The sequence below is a fragment of the Canis lupus genome, chromosome 8 (assembly GCF_048164855.1).
Source record: "Canis lupus baileyi chromosome 8, mCanLup2.hap1, whole genome shotgun sequence".
NCBI classification, from domain to species: Eukaryota; Metazoa; Chordata; class Mammalia; order Carnivora; family Canidae; genus Canis; species Canis lupus.
Window position 1 is genome coordinate 38,982,214 of NC_132845.1, and position 13,142 is coordinate 38,995,355.

The 13,142-nt window shown below is 52.0% G+C and overlaps 1 protein-coding gene and 1 long non-coding RNA gene across 9 annotated transcripts in view; one reads left to right on the plus strand and one right to left on the minus strand.

Moving 5' to 3' along the window:
- The window catches only part of LOC140638293 (ATP-binding cassette sub-family A member 17-like), a 78,082-nt gene that overhangs the window by 60,642 nt on the left and 4,298 nt on the right, over nt 1–13,142 (plus strand). For 5 of the 8 annotated variants that reach the window (XM_072835376.1, XM_072835374.1, XM_072835373.1 and 2 more), the window contains 4 exons: nt 4,244–4,402; nt 7,031–7,209; nt 7,730–7,855; nt 8,600–8,794. In XM_072835376.1, coding sequence (XP_072691477.1) covers nt 4,244–4,402; nt 7,031–7,209; nt 7,730–7,855; nt 8,600–8,794 — 659 coding nt within the window. Of the gene's footprint in view, nt 1–4,243; nt 4,403–7,030; nt 7,210–7,729; nt 7,856–8,599; nt 8,795–9,163; nt 9,376–9,452; nt 10,035–12,266; nt 13,142 lie in introns of those variants that run through there. The other 3 variants (XM_072835378.1, XM_072835379.1, XM_072835380.1) reach the window with 3 other exon arrangements.
- On the minus strand, nt 3,663–5,759 carry LOC140638295 (uncharacterized). The gene is made up of 4 exons (XR_012035393.1): nt 5,657–5,759; nt 5,468–5,552; nt 4,788–5,074; nt 3,663–4,631 (listed from the first exon to the last, which is right to left on the minus strand). It is a non-coding gene; the product is annotated as an uncharacterized lncRNA (long non-coding RNA).

The following is a 13,142-nucleotide window of genomic DNA, read 5'->3' on the forward strand; positions in this document are numbered from 1 at the left end:
GAGTGAGGTGTTGGTCATGTGGGCATCAATATTTGTCAAAATTCATTAAATTGTCCACTTACAATCATGCATCTCATTGAAATACATTATTCCTCAATTTAAAAAAAGGTATTAAGTAGATCAATAAGCCAAGGTTGGGGGAGGGCTGTGAGGGAGTGTGCAGTTCAGGTCAAAGTAACGGGAGAGCGAGCTGTCATTCATACCGTACACCTTCACACTGACATCTTCCCATGTGGGCTGCATCTTCTCTCGGCATCTGGGTTGGATCCAGCTCCGTGATTCTCTTCCCCATTTACTTGGGTGATGACCACCTCCTTGAAATTGACTTTTGGGTTTTTGTTGGTGGTGTCTCTACCTAAGAATATGTGAATAGCTCCCTCCGCCTTCATCTATTGGAGCCATTCTGTCTCTTAGAAGACTAGCCGTGCATGGATTCTTAGCCACCTTGACAGCGCATGCTTTACTGGTCTAACGGGCTGCATTGCATGGCACCCTTGCTAGTTCCCATGCATACCACCTGGGAAGTTTTGGGATTGGGATTATCTTCATCTGAGCAGATCAGAAAAGCAACACCATCTTGACTTTATGAGTGGAACAGAACAACAGCGTGCTGCAGACGAGGGAAGGGGTTAGCAAAAGCACATCCTAAGAGAACCCCAACCCTGCAGTCCTCGGCTGCACCGAGCATCTGAGATTCATGGGTCAGCATTTCAAGACACACCCCCATTGATCCCAACGTGGGCAGTCCAAGGAATCACTCTGAGCAGCGCTGCCCTAGTCTCCAGAAAGTACCTAAGGATTCCTCCCTTCCTCTTCTCCTCTGCCACCAACCCCACCCCAGAGAAAATGACCAAGCCAGGGAGCATGGGTCTGTGGACATGATCTCTGGGTCCTATGACCTTTCTGGGACCCATTTCTTCTGTCCCCTTCTAGGCAGCAACAAGGACCGAGACCCCTCTCCCGCCTAGAAGGCGGCACCATCTCCTTTAAAAGTCATAGGGAAGGAGACTGGGACGAGGCAAGGAGCTCTGGTCTGGGGGAAAGCGTGCCGGTTCCTTTGTGCACTCCATTCCTACCCCCTGAGAAAGGACACCGATAGGACACTTTGGCCCCTAAGCACTTGCACTAGGGCCTCATCAGGATGCTGTCACCAATGGCAGTACAGAGTCAAGGATATAAAGCTAAATCGGTGCTCCCTTTTTTCTGAGACTCTACTAAAATGATAGAAAAGGAAATAAAAGTGTATGAATTCCCGATGAAGAGGCATCTGAAGTGCATTTGGAAGGGGAAATGGCTGAGCACGGACCTAATTTAGCGCCACTGAATCCTGGAGACACTTGGGACCCAGAAGCTTGGGGAGAAGGTGAGGCTGAAAACAGTCTGTGCCTGTTCCTGTCCCCACGTCCCCATCAGGAAGCACAGAATGCACGGGCAGGCTCGCCGGGAGGCAGAGACCCGTCCTCTTGATGAACTGAAGCTGCTGTGAGCAGAGACCTGCACATTCCAACTGCTCCCCGGCCTGCTTGCCCCAAATGTCACCTGCCCCTACACAAAGTTAGCAGTGTCCTCCCAGTGCCTCTTTTGTTTCTGTGGATAGGCAGGCAGGGGCCCCACTGAACACTTGAGGACGGCAACCATGGAAGAGACAGCACAGCACACCACCAAAAATGAAACACAGGGAAATGCAGGACACAAAACAACCATTTTGGAAAAGACAGCATCTATGAAACCAGAGAATTCTACAAGGAAAAAAAAACTGAGAGCAAGAAAGAGCTGACTGCCGATATAACCACTTAGCAGAAGGGTTGGAAGATGAGCTCGTAGACCTCCCAGAAGGTGAAGCAAAAAGACAAGAGGGGCTAAGGCAGATGCAGGGAGAGGGGCCAGGCCCAAGTGCAGGTGTGGGGAGAGGGTCCAGGTGCAGGTGCAGGTGTGGGGAGAGGGTCCAGGCCCAGGCCCAGGTGCTGGTGTGGAGAGAGGGCCCAGGCCCAGGTGCAGGGAGAGGATCCAGGAGCAGGTGTGGGGAGAGGGTCCAGGATGGTGGCCCCTCCACTGACAAGCGCTGCCCAAAGAGAACGTGGACTTGAACCCAACAAGAAGATCTCCCAGAGTTGCAAACAGACCAACTCAAGACTGAGGCATCCGTCGGACGTCTGAAGCTGAAGGGAGAAGATCCAGGCCTTAAACCCAGACGCTTCCCAGAGGCCAAGTCCAAGGTGCAATTCCGCGGCCTGTCTTGTGCAAGGACAGAACCAAGGCAAGTTCAGCCGTGCCAGGGGAAACCAGACCCACTGCGTCTCCTCCTTGGAACGTCAATGGAAAGTTGTGGGCCAGCAAAGGGAAGGAGCAGAGCAACAAAGCAAGCTGGGGCCAGAGAGGAGTGGGTCCCGTCCGGGCTGCAGCGGAGAATAGAGGGCTCACGCCCTCTTCCTGGCCTTTGGGCAGCTTTGGGGTAGGATGTAGGATCCAGAGAGAAAGAAGGAGCCATAAATATCTGGATGTACAGCTTCTGGACATGCTCTCCGATTCCGGTTTGGGGAATCTGGGGGGAAGGGTCCGGGGACCCCGCCAGGCTGACCGCTCGGTACTAGGCCCAGCTCACGAATGCCGTCTGCTCAGCCTTTCCCTCCACCCCACGGAGGAGCGGCAAGGCTGCTGTGCTGGCGGGTATCTGTCCCCTGTCCCCTCCTCCTCAGCCTCCAGACTAGATTTCCAAATTTAAAATTCTACAGAGAGCAAATCAGTGGGGCACGACCCACTGTGCCTCCTTCCCAGTTGGATCTGCGGCCTTCCTGCGGTCCCAGGCGCGGCGCAAGGCCTGGTCACCAGGGCCACGGCCCTCGGGCCTGGGGGCGCACATTTCAGCGAGCCTGTGGAGTGCCGCCCAAACTGCTTCGTGCCCCCTGGGTGCGCCGAGTCTCTGCAGCCACCGTTTGGAGTCCTGGCCCAGGAGACCTCATATCCCAAGTTCAACTCCTCAGAAACCACAGGGGCCCTGCTGGCAAGAATCTACATCCAAGTCCTGAGAGCAGAGTTCCTCTTGTCTAAGTGGTTCAGCCTCTCCCCGTGGGACCTGTGAGTCATGTGTCCACGGGCTCCCTCCCCTGAATTACCCATGGCTTTGGAGACAGCAGTGTGAGTTGTCACAATGTCCCAAGTTAGAGCTCCAATCCCCACGCCTCAGTTTCTCCTTTCTGTAGGTGAGGATGCGCTGGGGCGTGTGAAGGACGCAGACAGCAGCCCGTGTCGTGGCTGAGGCTCCGGGATGTCAGCGAGCTAGACGCATGGGTCTATCACTGGCCTGTGCCCCGTGCTGCACACGATGAGTTCATCCTCTTGTGATCAGCTTATTGGCAGAATTTTCTTTTGCAGAGCATTTGTGTTTATTTGTTGTGAATAAACATTTAAAATATTTTAAATATAGGGATCCCTGGGTGGCGCAGCGGTTTAGCGCCTGCCTTTGGCCCAGGGCGTGATCCTGGAGACCCGGGATCGAATCCCACGTCGGGCTCCCGGTGCATGGAGCCTGCTTCTCCCTCTGCCTATGTCTCTGCCTCTCTCTTTCTCTCTCTCTCTGTGGGACTATCATAAAAAAAAAAAAAAGACAACAATGCCAATAAAAGGAAATTAAAAAAAAAATAAAAAAAAATAAAAAATAAAATATTTTAAATATATATGCTTCAATTTCTTCATACCCTTGTTTGGCATTTCTTCACCTTGTAATATAACATGAATCTAAAAATTGGCTTCTCTTATTTTCTAAGAGGCCCCAGTTTCTGTGTATTTAGTTCACGACCAGCCAATAAACTGACTTTAGTGTCTTAGAGCACTTTGGTTGATTCTCGTGGCCAGGCACACGGTAGCATCGAGCATCTGCAAATGATGGCTTTGTCTCCACAAACTCTCAAGGCGGGGACTGTGTCCTTACCTCCTGTACAAGGACACCCCGCAGCCGGCCCACCAGACCCTCACCCCTTCTGCACATGCACTCCATGCAGCAGCCACGCTCTTGCTGGTTTTCCCAAACAAAGCTCTTTGGCATTTTTCTGCATGAATGCTTGCAATAGAAGTGAAATGACAGGCTAAGAAGCATTGCCAAAGAAAACTGTTTACGGTGTGGAGGTTGCATGATTGCCAAAGGGGAGCCAGGTCTCTGGTCTGGGACCTGGGAGTGTGACATGTGCCGAGCAGATGAGCCCCTTTCTTCCTGCAAGTGAGTTAGTATTTTCTACCCCCTTCACAGAGCTCGGCTACACAACAGTGTCAGACTCCCTGGACCATACGTTCCTATTGCTTCCTGGCCACTGCTTGGGAATGGCTTTATTCAACCTATACTACAACCACGGAATGCAGAAGTTATGCAAAATCAAGAACCTGAGCCAGTATGAGTGTAATGAAATTTGTGAGTATTGCAAATGGAAATTCGCCCTTTCACAGGATACGATGCAGCAGGTTTGGGCATGTCCACAAGGTTGTACAAGGATTGCTGTGATCCGGGGCACCTGGGTGGCTCAGTGGTTGAGCGTCTTGTCTACCTTTGGCTCAGGTCATGGTCTCGGGGTCCTGGGACGGAGTCCCACCTATGTCTCTGCCTCTCTCTCTGTGGCTCTCATGAATAAATAAATAAAACCCTTTTAAAAAAAAAAAAGGATCACCATGATTCAAGTCCAGAATGTTCCCATCACCCTAAGAAAGGAACACCATCCATTCACAGCCTTTCCCCCACACACCCCCAACCCCGGGCTCCTGGCAACCATTAACCTTGCTCTCTATGTCTGTGAACTTGCCTGTTCTGGGCGTTTCACAGCAAAGGAAGCACATGATATGTGGTCCTTTGTGTCTGACCACTCTCAGAATAATGCATTTGAGGTTCATCTATGTGGTAACAGGTGTCAGAGCTTTGTTCCCTTTTCATGGCTGAATCATATTCCAGCATGTGGACAGACCACAATTTATCTGTTCATCACGTGATGGACAGATGGGTTGTTTCCACTGCCTTAGTTATGAATACTGCTGCGAACGTTCATGTACGAGCTTTTGGGTGAGTGTGTTTTCAGTTTTCTGAAGTATATACCTAGGAACAAATTTGTGGTTAGCTTCTCGACAAACCACCAAACTGCTTTCCACAATGGTTGCACCATTTTACCCTTTGCCAGGGACATGTGAGGGTTCCAATTTCTTTCCAATACCTTTTAAAATCATTCTTTTTTTTTCTTTTTCTTTTCTTTCTTTTTTTTTTTTTTTTTTTTTTGAGAAAGAGAATGAGCAGGCGGAGGCACAGAGGGAGAGAATCTCAAGCAGACTCCTCACTGAGCCTGGAGCCTGATTCAGGACTTGGTCCCACAACCCCAAGATCATGACCTGAGCTGAAACCAAAAGTCGGATGCTCAACTGACTGAGCCCCACCCCCCAGGAGCCCCTAAAGTATTCATTTTTTAAATTATGTTAAAATGTATATGAAGTTTACCATTTTAACCATTCTTGAGTCTACAATGCAGCGGCATGGGGCACACTCACACTGCAGTACTGCTATCTCCAGAACTTTTCTCATCCTGCAAAACCAAAATTGTCCCAATGAAACACCACCTCCCCGTGCCCAGGCCTTGGCACCCACCACCTCACTTCTTGTGACTGTGAATTCCTCCTCTCTAGGGACCTCATAAGAGATTTCCTAATTGCCTTCTCATCTCCTTCTGTGCATATTCTTGGGCTATTTTCTTTGTGGTTACCATGGGAATTGCATTAACACCCTCAAGTTACAACATTCTAATTGGAATTTATATCAGCGTGACTTCAATCACACAGAAACTGCTCCTATACAGTCCCTTCCCCACACGCCTCCAATTGTTGCATATTGTTTATCCAGAAATGTAGATTAATGATTGTGTTTATGCATCAGTTTCTTCAATCATGTGGAAAACTGCAAGTGGAGTTGTGAACCCAACTCACAATAACACTAGTTTTTATAATTGTCTGTGTATTTACCTTTGCCAGAGCTCTTTATTATTGTGATCTCTATGTCCTGATACCGTCTGTTATATATTATTGAATGAAACTAGTGAGTTGGAGAAAATAATGCAGAGTATCATTCCGATTATATCTTAAAAGCTTGTGTCTCAGAAGGGTAAAGGATTACACACAAACCGTAACAATAGTTTGGGGGCAGGGGAGTATCTTTTTTTTTTTTTTTAAGATTTTATTTATTTATTCACGAGAGACACAGAGAGAGGCAGAGACACAGATGAAGGGAAAAGCAGGCTCCCTGATGGGAGTCCAATGCAGGACTGGATCCTGGGACCTCAGGATCATGACCTGAGCCAAAGGCAGATGCTCAACCACTGAGCCACCCAGGCACCCCAGGGAGTACCTTTCTCTTCTCCCTCATACTTGTCCCTTTTCTCCAATGAGTGTGTATTTATGATATAATTTTTTACTACATGTATTTAAAGGGAAAATGTGGGGGCTCCTGGAGGGCTCACCCAGTGACTCGTCTGCCTTCAGCTCAGGTCTTGATCTCTTGGGATCGAGTCCTGCCGTCGGGCTCCCTGCTCAGCGGGGGAGGCTGCTGCTCCGTCTCCCTCTGCCTGCTGCTCCCCTGTTTGCACTTTCTGTCTCTGTCAAATAAATAAAAATCTTTAAAACAAAAATAAAGGGAAATGTTAAGGTAGATCAGATTACAAAGTGGGGATCAGAGGCTCCTGGATGTTTTGACATGACCAGTTGGTTGAGGCTGCAGTGGCTGACAAATGATCAAAGAGCCAAACATAGGAATATCTTGCATTTTGAGCAACTGTCATATGGACAGGGTGGGGACTTTGACTTTACTGCATCACTTGTAGGGAACATGGGTGGTAACAAGAAGAACAAAATACGGTTCAAGTTTACCACCTGCCGGGACATCAGCACTGATGACCCTCAAGTGTCATTTCAAGGGGTCTGTCCCAGTAGGAATTCAGCCACTCGACCCACGAGGTGAGGCAAGGCTGGGAAGCCAGCCAAGGACTGGCAACATGTGCTTCTTCCCTGTTAGCAGAGGGATTCACGGTCCAGGAGAGCATCTATGCCTGGGAGTCCCTCGGGATGGGGAAGTACCTGACGGCCCTGGCCATCCTGGGCTCCGTCTATCTCATCTTCCTCTTCCTCATTGAAACCAACATCTTGCGGGAGCTGAAAGCCAGGTTTTCCACCTGCAACAAGAAGCGAGAACTGGTGAGTGGGTCGGTGTGTAACTCTCAGCTTGACGGGCTGGCCCTCTGCTCGGGAGCAGCCTTGATGGTCAGCATCCGGGGGAGCCTGGACACCGTCTAATCCGCCCCCAGGGCCCACGCCGGGGGACAGGGAGGAAGAGGACTGGGGGGCCCCCGTGACCATGGTCAGCTGAGTAGGGACAAGACCTTGGACTTCCCAAAACCAGTCCCCTTTCCGCAACACCTCTTCCCCCGACTCGGCCAGGAGCCCGTCGGAGGGTCTGCTCCGACAGCTCCCAGGCTGCACACCTCCCAGAGGCGAAAGCCCCCCAAGGAAATTCTGGAGAAGGTTAATTTGTTTTGCCTCGATATCCCCAGGCTTCAAGTCTTTTAATTTTCCCCCAAAGCCAACACCGCGAGACGTTTCCAGGGCAACCACATCCCGGGGGTCCCCGAGAGAGGGGCGGCGGTGTGCACCCCTCGGCCCCTGCCCCCTGACTCACAAAGCACTGGTCACACCCCGCACCGTCTCCGGAGAGCAGGTAACATCGCCAGACGCACCTTCCAAGCCCCTAGAGCAGGACGTGGGACAGGAGGCAACAACGGTGGCTACGTATTTGAAAAAGTTGCGTCAGGAAAACCCACTGGTTCTTCACGAAGTGTCAAAGGTAAAGTGAGTAGGGCCTCGAGAAGCGAAGGCCACTGCCCTGGTGGCCCTTCCACAGGACGCAGCCGCCAGAGGGCCCGGTGCTGCTGGTCAGCTCTCCCGCCCGACGCCCCAGGGAGCCTTCCTCTGCCAAGGGGGCACATCCCGGCTTGTGGGCCTTCAAAGTGCCGCAAGGCAGGGGTTAGGGCCTGGGCCTCCATAGCGACCCTGGGGGTCCCCAGCAGGCCGTGGGGGAGGGCCAGGAAGCCTCGGCGTTAGACACGGCTGGCTGACCCTCTCTGGGGTCTAGAAGGCAGTTTTCGGGGGACTTCATCGTGGGGGGGCTCTGATAGCTCAAATCAAGCCTGGGGAGTCGGCCCCAGAGCTCGCACCAGAATTTTATTGAGAGACCCTTCAAACATCCAGGATGTTTGTTCCTATTCTTTGCTTTCCTAGAGTCACTGGTTGTTAAAACCAACCAACCCACCCACCCACCAACCAGTCAGGCCAACATCAAAGGGCTCTCGTTAGCCTCCAGGACAGAAGGGAAGGGGCTCATCCTGGGGACCCAGGTCTCTGTTTGCGGGGACGGGAGCGAGAGAGCAAGCCTCCCAGCCCTGCCGGGAGGGGAAGAGAGCCTCACCCGGCTCCTCTGAGCCCCGGGGCCGGCTGGTACCTGACCTGGGACGGGGCGCCAGGCACAGGGTGGCCCCGGGTTGCCGACCGCGGCCTCCTCAGTGCACGCCTTCTGCCTCGGGTCTCTCAGGTCTATGCCACCAAGGTGCCCCTGCTGGCCGTGAACAAGGTGTCCTTCACCGTGCAAGCAGGGGAGTGCTTTGGCCTTCTTGGCCTCAACGGAGCCGGGAAGACGTCCATCTTCAAAATGCTGACTGGGGACGAGCCCATCACCTCTGGGGACGCCTTTCTCCGAGGGCTCAGCATCCGCTCTCACATCAGGGAGGTAGGGTGTGACCCAGGACAAGGAGGTGGCACCCAGGAAGGCGCAGCTGTGTTGGCAGGAGGGGGTGCGGAAACACACGGGGAGGGGGGCAGGGGAGGGGAGACGCAGGGCGGGTGCACCTGCCGGTCAGGTTGACGCGTGACTCCCAGCCCCACGCCCATCCGGACCTCTTCCCCAAGCTCCCCACCCATCATCTCCCTCCGGCGGCGCCCAGGCCGAGGCTCCCGAGCCGTGGGACTTGCCTTCCCTGTGGCCTGCACTGACCCCCAACCCTCCTCTCCCCCCCCCGCCCCCCCCCGGGAGCTGCAGCCTCCTCCTGCGCTCCAGCTCGTCCCACCAAGACCCTTGGGGTCCATGTGCCCGCCGCAGGTCTTCTTCGCCTGCCCGTGAGGCCGTGGCATTCCTCGGGGCCGCAGCACCACCTCTGTGTCTCCACGGGCCGCCCCGCCTGGCCCCGCTTGTCACTCTGCCCCCCGCAGCCCGTCCCCTGCTTGCCGAGGAAGCCACGTAGCCACTCCGCAGGTCGACCCCAGTCCTGTGCACCAGACAGGTGTCCGCGGGCCTCCTAGACGGCCTTGCTCAGACGTCCCCCTCCTCACACCTGAGCTTCTCCTTGGGGACCGCGACTGCCGGCACCAATTCCATGAACGCCCAGCAGGTGCCCCTGGAGTCAGGAGCTCTAATGACCAGCGGGCCCTGGTCGTGCAGGGAGGTGGCAGTGACGGTGGCAGTCGGCACCTGGTGGAGCCAGTGAAAGGTGCAGGGAGAGACCAAGCCGCTGTGGCACGATGGAAGGTGTCCTCTTCACAGCATAAGCCATCGTGTCGCCGACAAGTTTATCAAACCAGCTTCAATGTCCGCAAGTGAAATCATGTTCAGAGGGAGAGCAGAACCTCCCTCAGCCTGTTCTGAATCTTTAGCCCCTTCAGGGACCCACAGCTGGGCGAGCAGCCACAGCCACCGTAGGCCTCTCCAGGCCGTGCGACGTTTACCACTCATTTTAACTGTTTTGCTATTACACAGATTATGGGTAAGACTGGTAATGGCAAATTATGTGACTCTGACCTGCTTCCTTGCAAGAACTATAACAACAGGACCAAATTTTAAAAACATCTCTAGGGAGCCTTCTGAGAAGACAATGAAGACTCCCGAGCCAGGAGCGACGATGGGGAGAGGCTCAGGGAGGCGACCACATCCAGTCAGGGTGTCTGGGAGCCCAGGATTGCTCCTGATGCTGAAACGACAGGCAGGAGTTCAGGGTGAGCACATCCTTTCTTGGAGTGGTGACGCCAAAGGGCTGGGCTCGAGGCACAGGGACGAGCCACATGTAGACAAGCTCCTCCAAGGACCACAAAATGGCTTGGACTCGTGTCAATCCCTGAAATGGGGCTGATGGGACCCTAAGCCACCAAAGCTCCCAGGCACTTGGTGGGAGCCAATATAAACCTCTGGGGAAAAAAATAATACCATCTTTGGCTTCAAATGATTTCTACAAGCAATTTTGCAAAGGCAACGCTTGATATACAAAAATAAATAAATAACCAGGTACATGTGCATAAAAGACAAAGACCCTCTTCAAAAAAATAAGTTAGAGAGAAGCCTGGAGAGTCAAAAAGGCAGAAGCTACCCAAGAGAAGGTAAGAGCTTTAAGACAGCCTGAGGGGTCCCCAACCTGGCGCTTGCACTCCCAACCAGCCCCTCCCATGCTGGACCAGGGCTGGTCCACACGGTCAGCAAAATCCTGTCAAAGACATGGTAGGTCATTTCTGAGACTGGGTTACAGGAGACGCTGCAGCTTCTCTGTGGGGTACACCCTCTCCCATACATCTCTCACTGTGTGGGAGGCTAACTGCCCCGTCCTGATGGTGCTCTCGCGGCCTGTGGAGGGACCCATGCAACACAGAGCAGCGTGGGAGTCCTGAGGCCTGCCCACCATGACATGAGTGAGCTCGGCAGTGGATCCTCTAGGCTTCCAGGGACGGGGGCCTGGTGGGGGTGCTGAGAACCACCTCATGACAGAGCCTGCCCAGGACCACCCAGGCAAGCTGTCCCCGGATCCACCAGCTGACCCACAGAAACCACAAAATAAACAAACCATGGCTAAGTTTTGGGGTAACTCGTTACGCGGCAATATATGACAATTTGATATAGGGGATCTGGTGAAGAAGCTTTAACAGACATGTAATTGAAGTCTCAGAAGGAAAAGACAGAGAAGGTAAAGCAGATTTTGAAAAATGAATGTGATCTTCTAAAACTTATGAAAGACATCGAGATACAAATAAATAAATCCCTATCAGCCCCAAAGCAGGAGAAATTACAAGAAAGAAATCTCTAGGAACATTACAATAAAGCTTCCAGAAAATAGGGATGCCTGGGTGGCTCGGTGGTTGAGCATCTGTCTTTGGCTCAGTTCATGATCCCGGGATCCTGGGATCAAGTCCCACATTGGCCTCCCTGCATGGAGCCTGCTTCTCCCTCTGCCTGTGTCTCTGCCTCTCTCTCTCTATATGTCTATAATAAATAAATAAATAAATAAATAAATAAATAAATAAATAAATAAATAAAATCTTAAAAGAAAAAAAATAGGGCCCAGCGCTACAGCAAGGACACACGCTTTAGAGTCCAGGGGAACAGCCGCAAGAATGAGGGGATTATAAGCCAGTCCGGGGGGACAGAAGGAGAACAAGAACAACAATCAACAAGGACAAGCAGCCAAGCAGAAAGAGAAGCCCGGAGCGCATGGGACATGCAGCCCTGAATAAGCTGGTGCACAGAAATCAGATCCATCAGTGAGTTTGTTCAGTATAAGCAGACGGAAGACCTCAGTGCAGAGATTATCAGGAAGATACTCCTAAGGTGAAACATAAAGTCCCCATACTCCCAGCAAGTCCACTCACAGGTATGTGTCCAGGAGAAATGAAAGCCTATGTCTACACAGCCACCTGTACGTGCATGTCGACAGCAGCAGGATCCCAACAGCCCAGAGGTGGAAACAATCCAGGGTCCGTCAGTGGACGAATGGATACGCAAAATGTGGTCCATCCACAGGAAGGGATAACATTCAGCCATGTCAAGGGATGGAACTCTGACAGGTGCTACGATGCAGATGGACCTGGGACACACATGCTCAGCAAGAGACGCCGGCAACCAAAGCCCACGTATTAGGGGCACCTGGCTGGCTCAGTCCGAGGGCTGTGTATAGCCTCTTGATCTTGGGGTCGTGAGCTCCAGCCCCATGTTGGATAGAGATGAATTAAATAAATTTTTTAAAGATTTTATTTATTTGAGAGAGAGAGAGAATGCAAACGGGGAGGGGCAGAGGGAGAGGGACAAGCAGACTCCCCACTGAGCGACAGGGGGCTGGAGTCCAGGACCCTGAGATCATGACTTGAGCCGAAATCAAGAGTCAGATGCTTCATGGACTGAGCCATCCAGATGCCCCTTGTAAAAATTGTTTTTAAATTTATTTTAGGGGTGTCTGAGTGGCTCAGTCGGTGAAGCATCTGCCTATGGCTCAGGTAATGGTCTCAGGATCCTGGGATCCAGCCCCCTGTCACTCAGCAGAGAATCTGCTTGGGATTCTCTCTGCCCCTGCCCTGCCCCCTCTCACTTTCTTGCTCTCTAAAATAAATAAATATATTTTTTTAAGTTTTAAGAGCCATATACTATATGATTCACTTTATGTGAAATGTCCAGAACAAGCAAACGTATAGACAAGAAGTATATTAGTGGTTGCCAGGGGTCCCGGGTATTCAAAGCAATAGGGCGTGAGTGCTAATGGATACAGGGGTTTCTTTGGGGCAGATGAAATATCCTAAACTTGACTGTGATGATAAATGCACCCCCCCTACATGTACTAAAAAGCACTGAATTGTGCATATTTGATGAGTGAATGTGGTGAATGGGTGAACTACACGGCTTGTGTCTCAATTAAGCTGCTACAAAAGGCAAGGAACAGGGGTGCCTGGGTGGCTCAGTCAATCGGGCGTCCGACTCTTGATTTTGGCTCAGATCATAATCCTGGGGTCGTGGGATCGAGCCCCACGTTGTCAGGCTCCCTGATTAGCAGGGAGTCTGCTCCTCCCTCTCCCTCTGCTCCTCCCCACCCTCTCTTTCAAATAAATAAAACCTTTAAAAACAAAATCAAAGAAAAAACTCCATCCCACTCACAATTCTAAACAATTTTTAGTGAATTAGAAATAGAAGAAAGGGGATCCCTGGGTGGCGCAGCGGTTTGGCGCCTGCCTTTGGCCTAGGGTGCGATCCTGGAGACCCGGGATCGAATCCCACGTCGGGCTCCCGGTGCATGGAGCCTGCTTCTCTCTCTGCCTGTGTCTCTGCCTCTCTC